The following is a 27,181-nucleotide window of genomic DNA, read 5'->3' as shown; positions in this document are numbered from 1 at the left end:
TGTCTTCACAAAATCCTACTTTATGTTTGGATCTATTTTATTAATGTAGAATACTATTCCCAGAAAACCAAATAAAAGATATTCAATAGGTATAATTCAATTTTAATGAAAAAAAAAGTAAATGATTAACAATTATTAATAAAAAAAAGAAAAGAAATCGGTTAGTGCACAGTGCCGGTCGTTGCTTAACTCAACGGAGTGTCTCTCTCGTGTCTACTTTTGGCTTCCTCAGTGATAGTTTTTACCTTTGTGCCAGGGTTACCACCCATACGGCCATCCTGAAATTCGACTGCCCCAGTCGAAGGAATAACATCTACAGTGTATTGATCATCATCTTTCTCAGAATCGGAATCAAACGTTCGCCATCGTTTCATGTAATCTGCTGCCGTCGAAGTTTGGTTGGGTCCCTCATGTTCTCCGACTTTTTTGACCACGTAGCGATCGTTACGACCGACCTTAATTATTTCATAGGGCCCAAGATACTTAGGAAAGAGCTTTTGTCCTGTCGCAAACTGCGTCTTTTGAATTGCAACTAGCTCGCCTAAATCATATGAAGGTGCTGTTTTTCGTTTTTGATTGTATGTTTTTTTGTTTTCTTCTTGTATTTTGTGTATTTGTATTTTCGCTTCCTCTCTTAACTGCTGACGGTCCTCCTCGAACGTAACCATGATCTCATCTTCAAGAAGCTGTCTTAAATTTACGTCGTCATCCGAAGCCATTTTTACGCCAAACATCAGCTCGAAAGGAGTTCTACCCGTGCTTCGTGAAACGGTTGAATTTATAACGCACTGTACCTTGGGAATGAACTGGTACCATTTCAGTGGGTTTTCAATGGAAAGCCGCGTTAATACTTGAATGATGGTTTTGTTCATCCTTTCTGCTTGTCCATTGCCTCTCGGGACACCAGTTGTCACTAGATGATGCTCGATATTTTTCTCCGAGCAATATGCTTCAAAGTCGTTAGACGTGAATGCAGCTCCTTTGTCAGAAACAATTCGCCGAGGGTGACCAAAAACTTGTGAGAGTAAGTTCAAACGGTTGATTACTTCGCTGGCCGTCGTGCTTTTGACTGGATAGATCCACATAAACTTGCAGAAGGCATCAACGATGACCAAGATGTAACGATAATTTTTTGCTGTGGATGGAAGGGGCCCGAGATGATCAAGATGAAAAGTGTGTAATGGCTGGTCCATCTTGGCAATGGGATGAAGAAACGACTCCTTCTTACCATTCTTTTTGGCAGCGAGTATACAGGGGATGCAATTACTGATGACTTCAGCAATCTTGCGGTCCACCTGTGGAATAAAAAAATCATTTTTAATAAGTTTAGAAACCTTACCGAGACCAAAATGTCCCCTTTCGTGAAACATTTGAATGATTTGCTTCTGCAGACTCTTTGGAACTACCAAAACGTAAACACCATCCACGAATTTATACAGCACATCATTCCTAAGATGATAGTCTTCGTAGGTACCAAACTTGGCAAGGATTTCTTTAATAGCACGACAAAATTCATCCTTCAGTTGAGCATTCTTGACTGCTTTCACAGACCCGTCCTCTATTGCGAAAATACTTGATGGATGACGGCTTAGGGCGTCGACGTGGCGCATAGCTGTCCCAGATCGGTGATGAACTTGGCAATAAAACTCCTCTAACTGAAGTGCCCAATTTGCAATGCGACTATTTAGATTCCTTTTCGCCATAGTGTCTTTAAACGCTTTGCAGTCGGTGAAAATATCAAATCTTAAACCCAGCAAGTAGATTCTCAATCGTTTAAGAGCTTTGACTATCGCGAGAACCTCTAGTTCATAGCTTGTAAATTTTTTCTCCGAGTCAGTTGTTTTAAAGCTTAAAAAAAAGACTGGATGGTACTGACCGTCATCGTGTTTTTGGACGAGTACAGCCCCGAGTCCTTCCTTAGAGGCGTCGGTATGCAGCTGACTTTGTAAATCAGGATTGAAAAGTTTTAACACCGGCTCTTGGCAAAGCAACTCCTTCAATTTTTTGTAGGCATTTTCTTCGGAGGGTCCCCATATAAACGTGGCATCTTGTTTTGTTAGGTCGGTTAATGGCTTTGCGATTGTAGCGTACCCTGGGATAAATTTTCTGAAGTATCCCGTGAGCCCGAGAAACTGCATGACTGACTTGATGTTTTTCAGCACAGGAAAATGCTTAACAGCAAATGTTTTCTCTTCCGATGGTCTTATGCTGCCGTTCCTGATAATATGGCCAAGGAATTTTACTTCCGTTTGGAGAAAGGCACATTTACCCCAGTTAATTATAAGACCATTTTCTTCAGATACCTTCAAAACTTCTTTTAATTTTTGCATGCCTTCTTCTTTGGATCTGGCAGGGATAATCAAATCGTCAATGTAGGCCAAAACTACTCCTCGGCGTTTCAGATCTTGAAGAACGACGTTCACATACCTCTGGAACACAGCAGGAGAATTGCACAAACCAAAAGGGACCTTATTAAATTCAAAATGGCCGTCAGGTGTCACAAAGGCCGTGTATTTCTTGCTGCTTTCTTCTATGTCGACGTGCAAGAACCCATTTTTCAAGTCCAGAATAGAAAAAACTTTCGCATTGTATAATTGCTCCAGCACCTCCTCTATAATTGGTAAAGGGTAACGATCTTTCAAAACATGCCGATTAAGTTGTCGAAAATCAACACACAGTCGCCGCGAACCATCTTTTTTGCGTGCTAATACAATGGGACTAGCGAAGTCGGAGTTACTGTTGCGAATGATCCCGTCTTTCATCCACTCGGAAATTTGCTTGTCTACGACTTCTTTCTCAAGGGGAGCTAACCGCCGTGCTCTCTGGTAAATTGGTGTTTCCTCATCCAGGATTATTTTCATTTGCACACTTGTTCTTTCGGGTCGCTTTGGAGAGTACTTTGCAATTGTATTTTCGACTTGACTTCTGAGTTCTGTCTCTGGGATGCTTTGAAGTGCGTCTGACAGCTGTGATTCGCAAGTGGAAATTAGGTTAATTCGAAACATCGGATTATCAGAATCGGCTTGCTTTTTATAAATAACAGGTTGCCCATCTTCGATGACTAAACATATTTTTGGGAGTATATCTTTACCTAGTAAAAACTCATAAGACAACCAATTATCTGGTACAAAATGACATATCAAATCATAATACTCGCCTGAGATCTCAATATTGATTTTGGAAGCGCCCAAAGTTTTAGCCGGCTGGCTTCCAAATGCAATGGTGTCAACTCCTGGATACTGCATGTTATCGAAACTCAACTTTTGTCTTAGACTCTCTCTGGCAAGAGTTAGATCGCTTCCTGTATCGATAAGTGCCTGGAATTCCTGTCCTTTGACCTTGATCGGAGTAGTTATATCTGGAACTAACAACCTGTTGACTTTAGCACTTGTTGTTGCGTTATTCTCTGAACAATTTTTGGCAATGTGCCCAAACTTGTTGCATTTGAAACAACGGCAGCCTTTCTCCTTGTTAGGACATGATTGAGTACTATGAGAAAGAGCCCCACAATAATGACATCGAGACTGCTGAGTTGTTTCTTCTTTTCTGATGATACTCTTGTAAACAGATTTATTCGCCGTTGCGTTTTTGGATCGGATTCGATCAGCTTTCATTCGCTCGTACGGCTTAAGTTCTGCCTTAAGCTCCTCTAAGGTCTTCGCATGATAAAGGATACCTTTACTTAAAACGTCGTCTGGTATGCCAGCTATGATATACTCTAATAGATGAGCTTCGTCAATAGTTCCTCTAGAAGCTATCTTTTTCATTCTATAAAAGTATTCTAGAAATGATTCGCTGTCGGATTTTGTTGTCTTCTCGAGTAATTTATGGACATTTTCATGCTCCTGTTTGCCGAACTCTTTTACCAAAAATTCCTTCAAAGCATTCCAACTGCTGATCGTCTTCTCTGACTCCAAAGCAAGTTTGGCCGCACCGAATAACAATCGCCTACAGTACAAGAATTTTTGGACGTCTCCCCATGCGCAGACCAAAGACACACTCTCAAAGTCGGAGATCCATGATTCGATGCTTTTTCCATTTTCACCACTATATTTTTCTAGAGCTTCTTCAACGTCTTTAAATTGAAAGGAATTATGGACCTCAGGTTTTTGTTCAGTCATCTTTTCGTGTTTAGAAGGTAATTCTTTGACGTTTTCTTGAAAAAAAAGTACTTCACTATCTTCGCTTTTGTCTTGTCCTTTGCTTGTGGTTGAGTTTGTTTCACCTTCAAACTCCACCTCGCTTTGCTCTTCACTCGTTTCTTCGTCTTGTCTAGTTCTCCGTTCCAAAAGATTTCGAACACGCGCTACTAATTCCGTTTTTTTATTATAGCGGATCGATAAGCGGCTTTGTCTCAAAATTGCTTGTAATTCTTTTACTGTAAGACTTTTTAAATCACGTCCGATCGGCATGAAGAAAAAAAACAATGACAAAAAAACTTTAGCTTATCGTTTACAGGCACTGTGTAGGCTGATTATATAAAAATAATATGTAGGTGAGGGAACTTCTGACACCATGTAGAATACTATTCCCAGAAAACCAAATAAAAGATATTCAATAGGTATAATTCAATTTTAATGAAAAAAAAAGTAAATGATTAACAATTATTAATAAAAAAAAGAAAAGAAATCGGTTAGTGCACAGTGCCGGTCGTTGCTTAACTCAACGGAGTGTCTCTCTCGTGTCTACTTTTGGCTTCCTCAGTGATAGTTTTTACCTTTGTGCCAGGGTTACCACCCATATTAATAACAAATAAGTTAATGTTTGTGATCAAAAAATATGTTTTCCTATTTCACACTACTAGACATTTTGTCTTGCAAAGTTTGGTATCATTTCCAACTATTTTAATAAGAACAGTGCTTCCAAATTACCATTTTATTTATCTGGACATGAAATATTTTTTAATTACATAACGAAAAGCTTAATGTTTATTAATTTTCTATGTTATCAATAAAATAATGGAAAACAATTCTAATCGTTTGATCTAATTTCTTCAAACACTGAACTTGAGTGAAAGTATCAAAAATGTGATGATATTTTTGTGTCCTTAATAATTTGTGGATCCTATTTCTATTGAATCATTTTGCTTTTCAGTGACAGTCCTCAACCTCATCAATTGATAAAATGGTTAAGAAGCAGTATAAGCTTAAGGATTCACAGAAGTCATTAAAGTTCTGGAAGCAAAACAGATAATTTTGATTATTTCCATTATGACCAGTATCAAGAAGTCATCTATCTTAATGACGTAACTTAAAACATCTGTTAACTTTTCCTTCCAATATATTTGACGTTTCAATATTATGTTTGAATCGAACAACTTTTATTCATTGCAATGTCAATACATCAACCTGAAATTAGAACTAGTTTACATGGAAGTTTGAAACTTTAATTTAATGTCAATCTGTTTATAGTTTACATAAGAGTTTCAAACTTTAATATCATTTCAAACTAATATACAAATGCACCCATCTCCTGATGCATATTTTATGTTTCTTTGGAACTGATGTTACACAGAAAATACAGTTGTGTCAATTTTTGACAGCTCGTTAAGTTTCAATAGTAAAGGAAATAATACTTATTCCAACTGAATCTACTGTATATTACAAAATTAATTTAACAGCTCGGACTATCAGTAAAGCATTTTTTATTTAATGCGTGAAATTAGTGGGCAGGAAATTCGCAACGCCCTATCATAGACATAGGCTAGTTGTGCCATATCACAAAAGCATATTTCCCCATCACACAGCATGATCTGCCTTGTACTCAATGACTAAAATTAGTGATGCTACTCTCATGAGGTCAATAAATTTGAACCCAAAAGTTGATCGGTTTCGAAAATGATTGTGATGTCCTATTTATATGTATGTTTGAAAATCTAGAAAAACATACAAAACCAACCACACATCCACAACTACATATGGATATAGAGGGAACGAATTAAACAAAAGTGAGCTGTTAGTTGAATGTTTGGACGAGCGATGATATAGAGACCATTTGAACTGAATGAAATGTCATTCATATGAAATGAAGACGAACTCAAATGTCACCCAGTTTCACGTTCATCAAAAATGCACACACAAAACATGCCCATAATGTTCATTCAAACATCACACCACTGACAGTTAGGCTCACTCGTATTATTACACACAAAATGTCAACTAAAACGTGTAAGGTATATTTAATTCAGTTTATTACTGAAATTAATGTTTAAAAAAAAAATCACTATAAACTATTTATAAACCCGTCAACGAAGTCACCCATTTAAGCAGGTTAAATGTACACATAGGAGAAGTTTGTTTGAATTGCGAAAACATAGGTGCGAGTTCATTTTATATAGAGATAGAGAACGCGAAATGAGGTTAGTATGATATGGATGGCATCTGTCATCAACGTCGTCGTCGTCGTCACTATCATCAACATCATGCGTTCAATTATTTGTGCGGTAATATTTTTATACGATCGCCTTAAATGTCATTCTTTTTACAAACTTGCTCGAAGGTAATAAAAATCACGACATTAATATTTTTCTCTTCATTAGTCTTTGGCGCAGTTAATTACAAAATTATCGATTAATAAAACATTTTTAATTGAAGTGAAAGAAAAACACAAATAATTAATTATTGTATCTTGGTTTTTATATAAGTGACACTTAAATTCCACACTGCTGCACTCCGTCGTCATGGTTTTTTAGTTTATTAAAGAAATGACAATTTTCTTGACAAGTTGTTTTAGATGCAAGTAGTATTTTCTTTTTAATTGGGTTTTAAAAGAGAACGCGCATGGCGCCAATAATAATCATTAATATGTGGGTGACAGTATGGCTCGGTCTAAGAAAATTAAATTATATCACATTTTTGGTGACAGTTGACAGATGGTTGAGTATTTAGACAATATTCGTGAGAAGCTTAACAATAATTCAATTGTTATTTAATCGCTTTCGTCAAAAATGCATTTAACACTTTTTTTATGAAAATAATGTGAAACTTAAACGTTTTTTAAATATAAATAAGAAATTAATAGATTTTATGACAAACCTTGGACACTAATATAGTTCAATTGCTTTTAAATAATTGTGATTCTCAGAAGGTCATTTCAGACGAACGACGATACGATGATTGAAATTCAATTGATATTCGTAAAAAAGGGATGAAATAGTTACAATTATGGACACAGTTTGTGCGTCAATGGCCATTACAACAATGATTGTAAACTTTATGACAAAAGAAAGATCAAATTACCAACATAAGAATGGGCGAAAAAATAATTAGCATTATTCAGAATTATTTAAAAGGTATGTCAAAAAATTTGACCAGACTTTCGTGCTTTTGAAAATAAAAATACAGTGGTTATATTGTTGCATGTTATAAATTTTGGCACACTTTATTTTTTAACAGAATACAAAGCTTCAATCAATATGTCATACTCAAAAATGAAATGTCAAAGTTCAGTGAAGTGAGTGCAACAAAAAGAACTAAAACATGTTGATATTTCTTTCATATGAAAGTGTTCCAAATTTAAATATTTAAAAAAATATACTTTATGTTGATTGCTGCTGTCAACTGTCGATGTAAAGTAAGTTTTAGAATACGAGTAAGAAGACAGAAATTTGATAAATAGCTAGCCACATTTTGAGTACGTCAAAATTCTTATTCTGACAGCATAAATACTGAAACTGAATAATTCAATTTTTGAAATTAACAATTTCGATTGTTTTGAATTTGTAAGTCTCGAATCGTAAAATTGTATTCGGATTGTGTCGAAATTTGCAATACTGGCAAATCATTTATTTATTATTTTCAGTACAAACTTTTCTCAAAGTTTTAATCTAGATTTTTTTGGTACAGGTAAAACCACAACTGTCTATTAATTGGAAGATTCTTTGGAAAGAGCAATTGAAGACTTTTAGAACTATGAGCAATTTTTTCGAACAATTTGATCTTAATTTAAAAAGTACCAAAGTATAATTTATTTGTTTGTACAAATTATTAAATTCACTGTCCTATGGTAATAACGTGTGTTTTTTTAGACGATTGTTTTTCAATCTGGCAATACTTGTGTCTAAATTAATCTTCTTGACAGCTGTCACTTGATTTTTTGTATGCCATTTCATAATGAATAGAATTGCTCCGGAATAACATTTGCAATTTAATACTAAAATAATGGTTCCGTTCGCGAGACACCCAATGAAAAAAAAACAAACAATTTTTGATGAGCGCATTAGCTCGAGGTTGTGTGAAGAACCTGTCAAAGTATATAAACCCGAGACGATTGGCGTTTTGCAAAAGAATATTCGACACATTCAAAAATTGGTAGAAGATTAGACCTCTCGTTTGAAATTTATCCATTCATTTTTAAAACATAATGGCAAGCCCTCAATTAATATAATGTTTTGAACAAAACCAATATTTTCTTGAAAAAAACATATTTTGTACATAAAAACGATTTTTCTTGGAGATCTAACTTCTTACTTGCGAGTTTTGTATTCCTACAAAAATTTGAACGCGATATTTTAATCGAACATGACATTACGATGGTAGAGAAGTCAAAAAAGGGAGTCCCAATTTCTTCCATTTGTCTTAAATTCGAATTTTCTCAAAAACAAACCGATTGTTTTTTTTATGTTCACTAAAAATTTGTTTTTTAATATGTGTTCTTTCAGTATAAGTAATTATTTTTTTATTGGTCCAGAAGGGTACCCTCCATATAACCGTTATTTGGTTTTCAAGATTTCTAAAGAAATGATCACCCGATTTTAAAAATATCTTTTTTACGAAATTGAAATTTAAACCATATTACAATGAGTTTTAAGTAACTGCATATTGAAAAAAAAAATATTTTTAAAATATAGTTGACAAATGTTATATAAAAAACTAGCTGAACCGACAAACGTTGCTTTGTCATATAAATAATTTCTAGAGAATATTTTGATAGAAATAAATAACTTAACTGGGAGAGTTATAGAGCACTGTAAACGGTGACAAAATATTAATATAACAAATTAAATGTATGTTGATATTTAATTCGTTAACATCCACATTTTTTGCTGCTAAAATTGCTCTTTGATTTGTATATTGTCTGTGTACCTCGGGAAATATCTAGTCAATGAAAGCATCTTGTGAATCAATAATCGTGAAGAAATCGAGTAATTTTGTGGATCCAGTAACTTTTCCGTTGCTTACATATATATTTAACAGTTGTTTTGAGAATGTTACAGCGGATAGATCGTGAAGCATTTGAACACGCAGATTAACTTTCAGTTGTACTTTTTCAACATAAGGCCGCAGTGGCGATGATTTTAAGCCCGCGTTGATGCCATCAGCGTACGATAAACTCGGACAAAATGGGGAGTTTTTGTCTAAAATCACCTGAAAAGAGTGCCGCAAAAATAATATGTCGTTGTTTTTTATATCTTTCAAAAAAATTATTCATCCCAGATGATAATTTTACACTGTTTCACCACTGTGGCTATGAATGATTTTTCTCGTCTGGATTATTTTGAATATTTAGTGGCAGTTTAAATACTGAATGAACTGTTCTGCCTCAGTCCAATATAGTTGCCGCAATCTCAAAAGATGCATCAACCAATGCGATTACATTATTTGATTGCATTTCAGCAACAATTAGCGAAATAAGGAATGTTTTTTTCAAGTTCGACGTCCGAAGAAAAGAATCCACCGTGTCCTGCCGAAACTGCAAGCATGATGTGATTAAAAATAGTTCTTTGTTCTTCATTAATAAGTAGGACATTGCAAGCAACAATCGCAGTTCACGATTCAATTCAGTGTCTATTAAATCAGATGCATTTCGATTTGGTGAATGCATACCGAAATGAATGAGTGGTAAGTTGGCAATGATAACGCAAAAATCCTCAATAGCAATCAATGCTTGATGGTACATAGCGTCCCTGAATACTATCGTAGTATCGTTGCACCGTTTACGATGTTGATGCAATTAAACAATTGCACTTAGGAACATAAAAAATAGATAAAAACCTATTCTCAGAACTACAAAATGTATATGCAAAATTTCATTGAAATTGGTCAAGCCGTTTCAGAAGAGTAAGGCAAGTATAAGATGAATTTATAATTAAACCGATCAAACAATTTTCAAATACAAATTTTCAAAAATTAAGGTTTTGAGAAATACGCGATCTAGTTGTGCATATTTTTTTTTCGATGATATCTCTTATTTTTGTTGGTCCTTGAGAGGGTGAAAAAGTTCTAAATTTCATCGTTAAAGACGTTCTGACACACTCTTACTCTACGAACATTTATAAACATTCTTTTTCAAATACGAAATTTGGAAATTCTGTTTACAAAAATCTGATTACAAAAATCTCTGTAGTCGCACAAAATTATTAATTTTTTCCATATGTTTACTTTATACAATTGTTAAGCGTCTAAAATGTAGTTAAGTAATAACAGTCTTAAAAATTAAAACAAACAAATGAGTTTATTTATCTAATCACTTTTAAATTTGTTTCTTTTTTGCCTGGTTCTTAGAAAATAAGATAATCTTATACAAAATTTCCGAATCACAATAAACAAAACGAAACACTCCCACTTACGACTTTTTAATCTTTTATTTATTTATTTTTAATTTTGGAAGTCAAGACTTAGTCCTTCTTATCATAAATCCCGATAACAAAAACAGAGACTTTTCCATAAGTCATAAACCAACGAAAAAAGGCAAAAGTAAGAAAATCAAGGCATTACCGACTAAAGACTGTTTTTATCCAAGAAAATGAATAAATAATACAAATATTTCCACGAATACATAACACATCTAATGGAAAAAGGGAAACTTAATAAACACATAAATTTCCACACATGGTATTGGCACATAAGCGATAAAACACATCATATAAAAGAACCAACAAAAAGAACTAAAAGAATGCTAATATATGGGATAAGAAAAGAAGCAGAAGAAGAAGAAAATACGAAAGAAAAAAGAAAACGAAGAAAAACAAGGAATTTCAAGGATGTACGAGTATTAAATGGAATTCTCATTTGAAAAACATATCTTGATCCATTAGTAAGTAGGTAGGTTAGGTAGATTCGAAATAAATAAAAACCCACAAATATGGGGGCTGGAAATATGTAGAACATCGAACATAAAAATCAATAACACACTTATGGCAAAACGAGCGACGACGGGACGTACAGAGTGGGTCAAAAGTTCCTTACCGATTTGAAAAAATTGTGACTTTCCACTTGTATGTTTTTTTTGTTTTAATTTTATTTTTTAAAGTACTTATAGAACAAACTTTGAGAACTAACTAAACTAGAGAGCTTCAGGGCTTTAAAGAGGACCAAACGAAATGAATTTTATTTTTATGGTCGTCTTTTTTGCTGTGCGAGACCAAACTGTACGGAATATGACTAAGGACTGGTGGCACGATTTCGTGAACAAGGATCTCTAATTGATCTTCTTCGAGCTGGACGACCTCACACTGTCCAAACTGCGGATATCTATCGTATTCTTACACAAAAAAAAATTGTCATACTAATAATCGTCGATAAATTGGGTGGCGCAACAGTCGTCGATAGTCAACGTGAAATCTGGACAAATTGTCGCACTTACTACCAAAATAGTCAATATGACAACCTCATTTTTAAAAATTGACTACTGGATAGTCAATAGAACAACTGTCGATTGTCAATTTTGGGTTGTCAATATGACATCAAAAGTAGTCAATAGAACAACTTCGGTAGTCAGTATGACAATTTCGTTGTCATATTGACTGCCAAAATTGGCTATCGAGGATTGTTATATTGACTACCCGGTGTTATATTGACTACCCGGTTTTCAACAAAAATTGTCATATTGACTACCGCGTTGTCATATTGACTACCGCAATTGTCATATTGACTACCGTAATTGTCATATTGACTACCGAAATTGACTATCGAGAATTGTTATATTGACTACAGCAATTGACCTATTGACTACAGTAGTTGTCATATTGACTACCGTGGTTGTCATATTGACTGCCAAAATTGACTATTGGAAATTGTTAAATTGACTACCCGGTGTTCAAATTAGATTTCGGTTTTCAAACAAAATTGTCATATTGACTACCACAGTTGTCGTATTGACTATCACGTTAGTCAAAATGACAACCGTAGTTTAAATTTCCTTCAACCAAAGTTGTCATATTGACTACCAAATTGTAAAAAAAAATCGAATCCCAAAATTGATAATTAAAAAATTATTGTTCTATTGACTATCGCGGTTATCGGATGAAAATTGACTACCAAAATTGTCAATAGGATCACTTTTTTCGTTCCGTGTAATTTGTATCCAGACCGAAGAAACGTTTTATGAAACATTTCAAAAACATTTAAAATTTCTGGGAAATTATTTTCTATAATCAACCGAAAAAACTCTATAATTTTTACTTTTCGATTTAAAAATTATTCTTAAAATTTAAATTAGAAAATCACTTTTGACCCACCTTGTTAGAAGAAACAGAAAAATATTGAAGGAATTTCGGAAAATAAAAATAATTAATTTCGTTTGATAATACAATTCTATTATCAAATAAAAACTACGAATGTGATAACTCAATATAATTTGATAGGTTAATATTTATAAACGAATATTAAAAGGAGGGTTTTTGATTTCGGAAAATGAGTTACTATATTTAAGACATTTTATTTATAACTCTTTTCGTTTCGCAAAAAAATTTAACTAATTAAGAAAAGGAAATGAGTTGTTTTTTTGGAGGGGGGGGGGCTCATGCAAAACACACACAGAAAAAAGATTGAATAAAAATAACTTTTAATATTTTGTATGAACTTGAAGAATTTACCCTATTTCCATCGTTCACCGATGTGTAAATCTACAATGAAATTGAAAAAGAATATTTAAAAAATATTTCAGTTAAAAAATCATCTGTAATTTAAAATTTTTGTTTGTATGAGTTGAATAGTTTAGAAGCATAATTCAAAACATTTTTCAATTTATCCAATTTACAAAATTATAGATACCTACCTCACATAACATTAAGATATATTTTGTAATTAAAATAGATTTATTATTAAAAAGTTAACAACAAATACACATTAACACATTTTTAAGAAGAAGTATTTAAATAAACATACTTAAGAGAAAAACTTGAATAAGAAACGTGCTAAGGAATATATATTATGATTAAGACGCTAAGTAAATGTGACGTCAAGCTATAAGAAGAAAGACTAGAAGAAAAAAAAAATAAACAACTAAAAACATTTAATTTCTATCTCTATTTATTATTGTTTACTTTTTTGTTATTGTTGTGTACGTATCTCCTTTGCGTTGCGAAATTGTTTTTATTTGTTTTTGTATCTTTTTTTTATTTTTATATTGCAAATTCTTGTGTGTGTAGAAATAGATACAACATCATGTTGAGAAGTTAAATATTGTTTGTACAAGTCTTAGAACCCACTCCCGCCTCACCATCTACTTTGACACATAACAAAAAAAAAATAAAAACATAGTAGAGATATAAGAAAACACCTGTAGATGAGGATGACTAAGCACAGTGGGACAGTGTGGTTGAAAAAGTTGGAATAATTTTAAGAAATACATAAAAACAGAAACTCCCAAACCAAAGAAGATATCGGTATCTATTTCCATAGCAATGTTTGCGAGACAACATTTGCAAAAAAATCTGTAGGTTTTATAAAATGAATTATCCAAAGGTAATCATACGTTACATTAAAACCCTCGAATAATTTCCTTTGTATATTTTACAGTTAAGTAACATTTTTTCGAGAAAAAATGATTAAACGGTTAATCGGTGGTGGTTTAAGATGATTTGGCGTTGTAAAATAAATTAAAGGTTTTCCAATATCAGGTTTCATTTAGAATAGATATCTGTACCATTTTCACTTTTAAAGCTATCATCTTTTGACATTAGACAAGTAAAAACAAAGTTATAACTTAAAATGGACGCTTCACCAACGCATTTACAATATTAAAATTCACTGAAAATTTAAGTCACAATTCGAAAACATATCGACGGTTAAACTTCATGACCTCGTAAGTCGTTTTTGCAAGTTTTCCAAAAATCAAAAAAACCTGTTGAAACCACTAAACAAAATTTAAGAAATAAAAACTGTTGGTTTGAGTTATTTAATAAACAATTCATTATATTTATTAACATTTGTGTCAAAATAATGTGTCGTTTTGAATTTATGGACACTTACGAGGTACTGCATTCAAATTTTCAATACTTACGAGGCATTGCTACCAATTTCTTTTTTTACTAAATCAAATCAAATCTATTAACTTACGTAGTAGGAGACTAACGAGGTACTGCTTAATTTTGTATTTGATTTATAATACGTGTTTTTTAATTGTATCATTCCTGAAAAATATTCAGAACAACATTGTTGATCTGAAAATACCAAAAGATGGCTCTGAATCTCCTGATTTTTTTCCATCAATAATATTTTTATTCGATTTTTTCGACTTACGAGGTAATGAAGTTTAATTGTCGATGCACTTTTGGAGCGTGAAGCATCCGTAGCCGTGTCGCTGATATCATTTTTCATGATCTTAAGAAATTAATAACATGTTTCCGTCGAATGCCTGGTCTCGTATAAATGTTACGGTCTAAATCACACCGAAAAAAAAAATGTTTAACGTAAAACTGATAGTTTAAAATATTTAACGTCATTTTTATTATAATTTTTCTCCTTGTTCTTGTCAAATTGGGACTCAAACTGTCAAAATTGGATCTGGAGTTATCAAATCGGGAGCTAATCTGTTAAAATATCAAAAGTTACTTAGCTGACAAATAGATTTGGGAATCAATGAGATTGATTTTGAGCTGTCCGGAGTTGTGAGGATGAAGTTAGCATCAAACTTGGTCTTGAGCTTTAAAGGTTTTTAAAAGGAGGACCGTAGGCTCTCGAAAATGATTCGAGTTTACTTGAATATATAATAGTACGTCAACCACAATTGAATTAATTTTCCAGTTTTAAGTACCAAAATTATGGGCTTGTTTAAATATCAAATGTTAAGTTCCAGTTTCTACAAAAGCTTTGGCCTCAACAATATCAAAATTATTTATTTATTATCTCTAATCGCTTAACTTTTAGAACATTTGTAAAAAGTTACACCCTTCCCCCCCCCCCCCCCCCCCAAAAAAACAATATTATTTTGACTACTTCCAACAACAATTAGAGAAAATTGTTTTCACTGCATGCGAGGTTTAGTGAAACCAAGTTAACTGGTATCAGGTTCGAGTGTGTATGGCTCGGTTTAAATTGTCAGGGTGAATTGTTTGGTTTACTAAGACGGAAACTAGAGGTAAGACGGAAACTAGAGTTAAGACCGTCGGTCTTCAGTTGATAAGGTAGGTCCCTAATTATATGGACGGGGCTGGAGTTATAAGGACGGGTATTGAATTTTCCATGCCGTGAGTTATGCATTCCTTAATTGCCTGAAAGGCAAAATAATCAAGTTGAAAGCACTCATTTAAGGAGATATCCTTAATTATGATTCAAAAGGGACCTTTCCACAACATTCAAACAATTAACATCACGTATGATGAAGAAAAAGTTAGAGAAATTTCTAAAAAGAACTCAACCCCGGCTTTCCGAATGCATATTGTCAAGCCATGTAAGAGCTCAAGAAAAAAGGCCAGAAAACTATAGTAATGCTTTATTATACAAAACAATGATAAAATGTTGCAAAATTTAGATTAACTAAATTTTTAAATCTAAAAAATAAACTTTAAAGAATTCCTATGAAATCGTTGACGAATTATACTATATTCTGTCCCACTGTTTCATGACGATGCTGCTAAACGCCAGCATTTAAATATTTAAATACATTTCTTATTCTTCAACGCAAAAGAAAATCTATTACACAAAAAAAAAATTATTTCGAAATGATGGACTTAATGACAAAAATGCTGAATGACGATGAACGTCGACAAAAATGGAAGGAGACGATTCTATGGAGATACAAAAAAAAAGTATAAACGCACCCGAAAGTGCTTTTCTAATGGTTTGCTTCTTTTTCTTGTGTTTTTAATTTTCTTTAAGTGCATATTGTCATGTCAACATGATGATGGCAATAGGTCGGAGGTCATGGTTTATTTATGTGCATAGATAATTTTGTTTCCATTTAGTTGCGAGATCTAGAACTTTTTAAATATTTCTTATACATTTGTAGGTTAAAAAGTTACATTAGAAAATAAAGTCAAGTAAAAGTAAAACTCATTCAAGATGAGGAAGTGTTAAAAGGTTTTTGATTATTCAAAGATGAAACATTTATATAATTCTTCAGAATCTAGAGATTAAAAATACAATAGCAATATTTTTTAAGAAAAACACTTAGTTCGAGGTTATGACTTTATTGTCACCAAGAATAAACCTTTAGTATAATTTAAAAAAATTTAAAAACCATAAACAAAACGAACTCCCCCAAAATTTTATAACACGTGTCAAATAAACTAAAGCGATCTCTATTATGCAATTAAATTGAATCAATCCATTCCCATTCATCATAGTCAGTCTTTTCACAGTTCACATTATCCTACCTCAATATGATGGGAATTTCTTAATTCATCTCCATCTTTTGCATGAAATTTATTACAAACATTTTCAAAATAATTCTTTTAAACTTTCGAAATCAAATAAAATTTTACACACTATCATCATCAGAAAAGTCTTGTGGCAAATAATATGAGCAAATACTAAAAGTTGCACAATATAATATAGAACAAACGATATGACCCTTGTGGGTGGTTGGTGGGTGCTTTTTCTATTTTTATTTTTTGACGAAGGGCAACCACCGTTTAAGTGTGTTTGCATTTTGTCTCGAGTTGTGTTCCAACAAAAAAATACAAAAAATTAATAGAAGAAAAAGTTATTTTCACAAAATAAAATAGAATTAAAAAAGAACAAAACAAAAAACTTTTATAAAGATGACTGATGTTGAACTCTATAATGTCCCAAAGATATATCCCTGGAGGGCAGATAACAATACAAAATATTCCTTAGAGGAAAATGCGGTAAAATATGAGAAAATTTTGTGCATGCTTTGGTCGAATGAATTGGCTATGAAAATGAGGTGTGAAATTTGTACTTCGAAAAGAATTGGGACTTAAAGTTCTACAACTTGTATTCGACTACATTATTCAATTTAGATGTTTAGTATCCAGTCCTGTAGTAAATAGGTCTGTATTTAAAGTAGAAACTTATTTTAGTAAGTTACCAAAGTAAAAAGATAATTTTGATAATTTCGCACTGTTAAAACGTTAAATAATTTTCTCAATCTAAATTTCTGACATTTCAAATTTGTAGAAACACGTTCCGTAATTATTTTTTTTAAGAGTGTTGTTTAATAAAAAGAAATTTATTATTACTAGTTAAGAAAAAAGTTACAATTTCGTTATAGCAGTTAACGGCGAGAAAAATACGATATCACTAAGCCTTCTCCGACTGAGTCACAAGTTATCTCTTTCGAAGTTCTCTGCCACCAGAACAATGTATCGAGCCACTTTTGACGTGCTAAGTTTCAAACAACCACCAACATGAAACCACTGCCCTGGTTTGATGAGGAATGCCAGCAAGAAAGTGACGAGATGTGCTTACGAGCACGGTTGCCACATTGGTCAACTGTGACCAAATTTAGTCATTGATTCTTCACTTGGTGAAATGGTCATTTTGTATACCATTTGGTCATATTTTTCGGAAACGAAAAAAGATGTTCGACAATTTGAGTAACGAAAACGTTCATTTAACATTCTCACTTATTTTAACAGAAACGACGGTTAAACTCATTTAAGCAACTTTGTGTAATAACAACTTTATTAAAAATATAAAATCTTGATCTGAATTGGTCTTTGGGAACATAGAGAATTATCTACGCATTACACAAGCCGTAAAAATTCTCAAAATTGAACCTTACTACTTTTAATAAAGTTATTGTAAAAACAAACGCTTTACATTTTTATTTAAAATTTTTAGAACGAGTAATTTAAATTTAAATTTTAACTCCAACAAGATTTTTGTCAGATTTCCAAATTTCAATATCACCTTTAATTGATTTTTCTAACTTGGTTCAAGTTTCAAAAAAACACAATCAACGATAAAAAGTCAGTTTTTTTTAATTTGTTTGGAATTAAATTTGATTAAAACAAAGAGCTTCAAAATAACAAAATAGAGAAAAAAAGATTTTCTTAAATTACATAAGTTTTTGCATTAAGATTTTTAAGCTAATAAACTTTGATATCATCTTTAAACGATACTTTTTTATGTTTCGTTATCTTTATTTGGGTTAATCTAATTTAATTAAGTTTTTTAAGGATTTTGTGATTTATTTGTATGTAATTAAATATGTTAAAAAAATGTAATGAATTCATTAATTTGTGTTTAAATTTTTTTCGGACTTGAAATATGTTGATCATTTTTACCTACAATTTTTTAATTTTTATTTTTAAATTTGGACACAATTTTTTTTCAAGTTGGCAACCTTGCTTATGAGATCTATGAGCAGAAGAGGCGAGAGGAAAAGGAGAGAGCATGAGAAGCGTCCGTTCGAAGATATTGAATCAGAAATGAAGTTCGAAAGCTTTATGAGCAGCTGAAACGAAATTCATAAGTGCATAAACCTCGAACTGAAGGCTGCAAAGACGAAAGTGGAAGCGCAGTCAATGCTAAGGATATAGAAGAACTACTTCTGCATACTGTATAACGGCAATGACGAACCGAATTCTGTCAGGCTCTCAGGCAGGATATTCCATTCAATATAGACAACTTAAGTCAACAAACTTGTCTTAAAGACTTAGACGAAGAAAGAATCGTCATATCTAAACTGAAGTCTAACAAAGCAAGCCCGATAAATGGAACCTTAGTATTTTTTCCGATACTGGAAAAAGGAGACTCTCCAAACTGCGCCAGCTTTAGAGGAATCAGTCTCTTTAGCATACAAAATCTGAGAAGGTTTAGAGGGTGGCTGTAGATCAGGAGAGTTCACAGTCGATGGAAATATTCACATTACGGCAGCTCCTGGAAAAAAACCCAAAAACATTAAATCGACACCCACAATCATTGAATCGATTTCAAAACATCATATGACAGCATCTACAGTGATGACCGGTATAGAACCATCATGTTAGCTAGTACCACTCATGGATAGCGACATTCTGAGTGGCTTACGTTTTATCGACAGGAAACAGTATTTAGTTTTTGAAGCATTTAAGTCTACATGGTTAATAATTCACATTATAATTTGATGCTGTCAAGATCGGAATTTAATAAGCTTATCAGACGCTGCCGTTGAAGTTCCATATCCGAAGGACAAGGATGTGAATCTAGAAACTAATATGAAAAGCTGATGGTATTGTCTTCGGCGAAGCAGTTTAATGCATTAGAAGTGGCCGATCATCAGAGATCGTTTATGAATATAAGGAAGAGAATCGGAGACAAAACAGAACCCTGGGGTACACCTTCTAGAAAAGAATATGAAAAGCTGAGGGTACTGTCGTCAGCGAAAAAGTTTAATGTATTAGAAATGGCAGATCATCAGAGATCGCTTATGAATATAAGAAATAAAAACGGAGACAAATTGGAACCCTGAGGTTCACCAACATTTATTTTATGAATTTCAGACTTGAAACCATCCTATACAACTTTTATTGAACGGTTAGAAAGATAGTAACGAAAAAAAGATTCTTAAATATGAAAAGCTTTTGAAATATCAAGTGTGATATGCTTACTTCATTCAAAGGTTCGGTTAGGTAAACCATCACATCACTTAGAAAAATATAAAATTCCACAATTTGAGAATTGTTCTTCAATTTCTTTTGGAACTCAAATATACAGAAATAATTGGTCGTCTAAAAATTGTACTAGTTCAATTTTGCTTGAATCTATCATTGCCCTTAAGTTTTTGTTTCATTTGAGTATAATTTGTATATAACGAAATAGTAATGAAAAATATAAAGGGTAGAAGTTCCTTCACAGCATGAAGTTGGCAACATTTCAAAATACTTAACTTAAATAATGTTTCACATATATATTAGTTGTATAGAATATATTTTGTACATCTTTCTCTTTAGTTTTGCTGCGCCTCCCACCGGAGTCCACCACCGCACCGTTCCACTGGCATGCGGCACATGTCCCGGTCGGTGGTGCTGTGTTGTACTGGGATCTGTTTCCTCCATTTTATTGTTGACTCTAAAGTATCTCTTTGGGGTTTTACTTTGTTCTTATCTTTGCACAGCTGAGTGCAAATTCTATTTTTAATAATTCTTAATTTTTTTTAAATACGAGTAATGATGCAAACTTATAGTTTTAGGTTTTTCCTTGTTGTTGTTGCAGATAAAATAATTTCTTCTGGGATAAAAGTATATTTATGAACTTTATGTTACGAAAGATTAAAGACTTACAATTTTTGAGTAAAATGTGGGACATACCTCAGTGACTTTTTTTCAAAGTGCACTATTTGTGCCCAGGAACTTGTAAGGAATGTGGAATAAATATTATTTTAGTCTAAAAGTATACCCAAGTACTTTAGAATTCTGAGAGTATTTTTGCATTCACTTGCATCAGGTTTTCAAGAGACAAACATTTATATGACTTCTTACAGAAATAAAACAAAATAATAAAAACTTTTTAAAAATAAATAAGTTGAAAATCCTGTTTTGTTTTTTTGAGAACAAAGTTCGAATACAGTTTTAGGTTCAAGAAATTGACTGATAACAACAACGGTTAAGACTTGAAAATTACGTAATGTTTATCTCATTTTTTTTTAAGAAGCCGGAACGAGATTTGAGTATCATGATCAACAAGGTACGGAATTAAGCTTCAAATACAAGATACAAATAACACTTGAATACATACCAGTAGGTTGGTATACAATGATACAATGATATTCAAAGTCAGTATTAAATAGTATACCTAAAACGCAGGTATTGATTTTGAAGGCAAATCTTTATTTGGTCTTGAAAACTTCCTAAATATGTACCTCCATAGTGTACGACAAAATATGATAATGATACTAAACCGTTGTAACAAAAATATTGTGCTAAGAATAACAATTTGTTATTTTTTTTATATCAAAATTTATATTAATTAAGCTTGTCGTGTAATTTGTGTTGGGGTTCGTGCGCCATTAGTAATTAAAATGCTAATTAAAAATCGGTTGTAATTAGGTGTACGTTTTTTAGTACAACGTCAGTTAGTTAGTCATGATATAATGTAAAATTGTTTTTGATTTGGTTTAAGAGAAAATCTTCTTCACGTTTTTAAACACATTTAAAAATCATAAGTTATTTCAAAACTGATGGTAATCCATTCTTGGATTTTGTAACCCATGAAATTTGTTAATAAATGTGGGTTTTTAGTTAAAACATACCTGGAATTTTGCATCGCTATATAGTTGACATAAAAGGTATAAAAGTCATTCTCATTATATTAGCAAACATTTAAAACAGTTGAATACTTCAGAAACAAAATTTAAGTTATATTTAAAATTTGTTGCTAACCAAGTTTAATTGAAAAAAAAAACTTCGCACTTCCGAAAAATGGGAACATTTGGAGATCTATATTATATTATTGTCTTGTTCTACAATTAGGAAAAATTATATTAATTAAAAATAGTAGTAAGTAAGAAAAATTAATTAATTCTGTGTTACATCTGTGACAAGTTTAAACTTAAACATTTATTTATTTTAAATTATAAACAATCGTCTGTAGAAATTGCAATAGGGCAGAAGTTTTGAAACTATGTCATTCGCGTCGCAAACCTTATATTTGGCTACTTTTTCATTACCCGTGTTTTGTTGGAAAATCTATCAGTAGTATAGTAGGATTTTTAACGACTAACAAAAACAATATCCGCAGTAAGAATACTACCGATAAAAATTAAAGTAGAACCTTACTACGGATGGGTTTTTGACATTTCTCGAATGGATCATATGTGATTTCGTTCTCAAATGTTGGTTCGATTGATGGCTGTTTTCTTAGAGTAATTGTGCATTTGGAATCATGTGTTTTCCATTGGGAAACAAATCAATCTGTTACTGTTGATATTACTTAGTTTTGTTAATGAAAATGGACTTACTGGGCTTATTTTGCAAAAGAAAACAAAAAAAGATAACTAAGTTTTGCTTTGTTTCCACCAAAGGTTTATCTCAGATTAAATAAATCTTTTTGTTGTTTCCACATCACAAATTTAAATAATGATTAAGTTTGACAAAACTTTCTAAAATGCAAGTGAGATAGTTTGATTCGTTTAAACCATAAAGAATTGAATAGTTCAGTATCATGTGCAATTTTTTTTAATTTGATTAAAACCAAACTATATTTTTTGTATACGAACATACAAATAAATAGACCATAATACATTATGTGCAAGACCAACTCCTCCACACAGGCTTGGCTTTTCTTCAGAAATGTTGACTCGACTCCGATCCCCTACCGGAAACGAGTTGCATCAAGCTAATTTCAACTCGATTCAGGTAAATATTAAATTTAGCCGAGAGCTTCAAGCACCACATGTTAATGTAGTAGTCTACTAACAAACCTCCTCCTTGAAGCAAGCCAAGGGAATTTTCTACTATACTATTTATAGGAAGCCAAAAAAAAAAACACGGGTATTGTTAACTTCACAATGAATCATATTTTTAAAATAAAATTGTGTTATTTTCGTCCAATACAATACAATAAGAGTTCACATAAAGTAATGCTTAAAACTTGCAGGAGCTAAAGTTAGTCGTAGGTCAAGTTTTAAACCCTTAGTCACTTCGGTAACACCATGGTTGTGTTTGAACACTTTTTAAATTTGCAAAATTCAAAATTGACCTAAAGCTGTACGTTTGAGGGCAGTGTTACCTAAGTAACAGGGTTACATTTAAGCAATTCTTTATTATTACCTACTATCAGAAAAAAAGGATTTAGCAATATTTTAAACTTGAAATTTGTGTCACTTAAGTAACAAGAAAATTGCATTTCAAAATTTAATAATAATGTATTTTTCAACATTGAACATTGTGATACTTTAGTAACTTAATCTGCTTTTTAAAATTTAATTATTATTCAGATTTTTTTAATAAAAGAATTCTTTTTGTACAATTTTACTGTACATTTCTATTGCATTGTTAAACTAAGGGTATTCATAACCCCTAAAGTGCGTTCACTTACATAGTGTACTAGGTACTTACATTATGTACATAAGTAAAACTTAATGGCTGAATCACAAATACGCTTCAGCTTCGGCTTCGCCTTCGTCTGCGTTATGGCTGAATCACAAACACGCTTCAGCTTCGGCTTCGTCTGCGTTACGGTGCCCTTGCTTCGAGGTTGCTTTGAATGACATTTCTATTATTTCATCACTCCAAAGAACAAATATTTTTTTTTGTTGACATTTTTTTTACTGCTGTTGAGCTGTCAGACAAAGCAAATGTTCAGATAATTGAACTAGAGCTTCCGTTTGGAGTCACATTACGTTACATTACGTTCTTTTCCTTACGATTGTCAAATGAAACGTGAGGTCGAAGCTTCATTGTGATAGCATGCATTGAATTCCTATGGTTGAACTCATAAACGTCAGGCGAAGCCGAAGCTGAAGCGTGTTTGTGTTTCAGCCATTACGGTGGGCCTGCTTCGAGGTTGCTTTGAATGACATTTCTATTATTTCATTCCTCCAAAGAGCAAATATTTTTTGTATTGACATTTTTTTACAGCTGTTGAGCTGTTAGACAAAGCAAATGTTCAGACGTTACATTACGTTCTTTTCCTTACGATTGTCAAAGGAAACGTGAGGTCGAAGCTCCATTGTGATAGCATGCATTGAATTAATATGTCTGAACTCATAAACGTCAGGTGAAACCGAAGCTGAAGCGTGTTTGTGATTCAGCCATAACTTATTCTAAAACCAATATCAAAGGGCACGAACATTATCAACGAAGCTTCGCCATAACTTATTTTTTGCAACAACTTATGCTCAGTCTGAATTAAGTTAGAAAACAGTCGAGGAGAAATATTTCACTCGATTTGAACTTGATAGCATAAATAGTTTTTTGAGACACAGCACTTCAAAAATCGCAGAATTCGAAATAGAATACTAATTAAAATTATGAAGTACTTCCTGACATCAAAGAATCTTAAAATTCTACTTAAAGAAATGCCTTGTGGTGCAAAGAAAGGAAAATATAGACAAATTAATTTTGGCTTAGGGGCGTGGTATCCATCCACTGTTTTATATTTCCAAAGTATAAGTTAAAATTATCACTTGAAAATGTTTAAGAATATTTAAATTTAATAAATAAAAGAAAATCTAGTCACTCAAATTGTTGATTCAGTTGTACAATTATGAGATTACGAGCGATGTGTTCCAAAAATTAAAATGATAAAATTTATTTCATTCATCCAATTTGTATTACTTTATAAAAGAAATAAAACCTTTTTACTATTAATGTGACAAAAATTGGTAAACATTTGTTAACGACTAAAAATTTCGTTAACAAAAAATAGATTTTAAATTAAACAATTGCATCATATGATAATATTGTTGGTTATTTTTAAATTGGTTAGAACAATTTAAATGATAACTTTTTTAGCAAAACAAATCTCTTAAGCAAGACAAATCGACAGACGGGATGGAAAGTTTTCAGTGTGGATCGCATCCCAGCCTCTTTTTTGAATTGTTACCATTCAAGGTTCATTCGATTAAAAAACATAATACATTTCGGTAAGGCGGTGGAATTGAATTACATTAAATCAAAAAAAAAACACCGACAACTAAATATGTATTTAAAAATATACCAAGTTTCTTATTCAAGGAGGTTAAATGTGAATTTGTTTTAAGCAGTGTGATATTAAAGCAACTCTTGTGTTGTATGTGTAATTAAATTAAATTAATTACTGCATAAAATGTAATGGTTTTGTGTTATTTTATTTTTCAAAATTTATTGGGTTCTAAGTGATCCCATCTAAACTAATGACTCAACTTTAGCTAGCAAATTGATGACAATTTTTTAAAAACACATTTTTGTTTCAACCAACATTTTGTTTTAATAAACAAAAGAACTCTCTATTCTTTAGAATGCAGCGATGTGAAGTCAAAAAAAAATAACTATACCAAATAATTTACGGTCGATTTAATTTTATTTTTAATTTTATTAAAGTTTAGTCTCGCCATAAACAAAATAATCAGGTACAACATGTTTTTTTTGTTTAAACAAAATGTGATCACAACACGAACAGTTGTCCAATCACTGAACAAATATAATAATCATGTACTTATTACGCTTCTATTAACAAAAAAAAACAAAAACTTAACAACAAAAAAAGACAAACAAAACATAAAATAATATAGTGAAAAAAAAACAAACAAAAATTACAGTTAACCTTGAATAAAATCAATTCATTATTTAAAATAAAAAGTGAAAACATATTCTATTCTGTTCTGTTTCAATGGACAACAGGGTTTTACTGTAAACTCTTTATTAAGTGATTAGTATCTTTTGTCAATGAAGATACAAAAATATTCTTCTTAAACTTTCCCTTTTTGATTGTTTGATTCAATAAAAAGAATAAAAAACAATAAATATAATAAAAACGATAAAAACGATAAAAAGAATAAATAAAGAATTCACGATAAACCTAAATTTCATCTTTGCAAATTTTAAATATCACTTCAAACTAGGTTATGATGTCAATATAAACAAAATAAAAATACAAATATTTATACAAAAATTTATTGATATGGATTTATAAATCAGATGTGTATTATTATTAAATGCACATAATATGCATTCGATTAAAATATCTGCCATCAGGTATCAGGAATTACCTTCAATCTAAAATTGAGGTTGAACATAAAATTGAAGGCATTGCAAATATATGAAATGAAACTGACTTTTAAAAGAAGACCGATTAAATATCCTTCAAAACCACCAACAACAGGTTCGGAAATGAATTTTAAAATTAAAAAAGATTCACATACGCTTCTCGAATGCAGATTTATCTGCATGCAAAACTTGACGTCCTTCAATCGTATAAATAATTATTGTGATTGCTGTGCTCAATAGATGATCAAAAACACCAAAAGATCACTGTACCTGCCTAAAGTTCGACATCTGGTTAAAGAATAAGCCACAATTCTTGACGCCGCCGGCTTATTCTAAATAAATCTATGTTAATGCCTAAGACCAGTAAATTGATTGCATAAGTTACCTACACCAATAAATTATTTTTATTGCTTCTCAAACATTGATTCTAATCGACAACTTAAGTGGTTAATAATACACATTTTATTGGGGTTCAATATTGTTTTGATTTCAAAATAGAAACGAGTACTTAACCTCATTTAAAACCGCATTAAAATAACTCAGATTTCATCGCACCGCCGACGTAGCACCATCATGTGTCAACACCAAAAAATTGATGGCCTCTGACTTGGGCCACAGGCTATATGAACGCCCAGTTTGTTTTTTTTTTTCTCACACACTTGATGCAATGAGAAACCATTTAACCGACATTATACACAAAATTGCTGTTTTGACATTGTTCCAGTAGTAACGACCTGATAGCGATCTATGTTAATGAAGACGGCATACGAATAAGATCTATCATCAAGCCTGAATAGATTCTGGTTTAGGTATACAATGTAGGCACTTAGGTATCCAGAGACACAGAAGTCGACATCATAGGCAGACGCACTAGATTCTCAGATATACAGTATCTTACTCGGCTTCTGGTGTATCTTATTCGTTGCTTATGTCGTATAAAGTCAAGCCAGTCGATTTGGATACAAATACAAAATAAAGACTGCAAAGGTATCATTTTAGTTATTTTTAGATGCCTCTTGTAGTTCATTCTACTTGTTCCCCACATTTACAAATTTGTTTCTTTTGATTAGCGTCCATAAAACGGGTGTTTTTTTAAAAGGAAAATAAATTTAAGTTAGGAACAATATTTTAACTGGAGGCCATTTTGTCAGCTGTCAAATGATTTATTTTTAATTTTGTTTGACATTTGAACATCAATTAAAAGACGCTTGAACAAGCAACAATATTTTAACTGGAGGCCATTTTGTCAGCTGTCAATTATTTGTGTTTAGTTTGGTTAGACATTTGAACATCAATAAAAAGACGCCTTAATAACGCAAATTTAGTTTAGCGATGTTAAGCTTTCTTTTCGTTGTGTGTGCCATTTCTGGAATGGAGGGGACC

At 32.1% G+C, this 27,181-nt stretch overlaps 1 protein-coding gene across 8 annotated transcripts in view; it reads right to left on the bottom strand.

Moving 5' to 3' along the window:
* LOC129949854 (dedicator of cytokinesis protein 9) overlaps nucleotides 1-27,181 on the bottom strand; it is an 85,647-nt gene that overhangs the window by 49,503 nt on the left and 8,963 nt on the right. For 5 of the 8 annotated variants that reach the window (XM_056061534.1, XM_056061536.1, XM_056061532.1 and 2 more), the window contains one exon: nucleotides 12,815-12,844. The exons of the other annotated variants lie outside the window; for them this stretch is intronic. In XM_056061534.1, the coding sequence (XP_055917509.1) occupies nucleotides 12,815-12,844 (30 nt within the window). The remainder of the gene's footprint in view (nucleotides 1-12,814; nucleotides 12,845-27,181) is intronic. 8 annotated transcript variants of the gene reach the window in all.

The sequence above is a fragment of the Eupeodes corollae genome, chromosome 3, assembly GCF_945859685.1.
Source record: "Eupeodes corollae chromosome 3, idEupCoro1.1, whole genome shotgun sequence".
Taxonomy (NCBI): Eukaryota; Metazoa; Arthropoda; class Insecta; order Diptera; family Syrphidae; genus Eupeodes; species Eupeodes corollae.
Note: the sequence above shows the minus strand (reverse complement) of the source record. Positions and strands in the feature narration are given on the sequence as shown.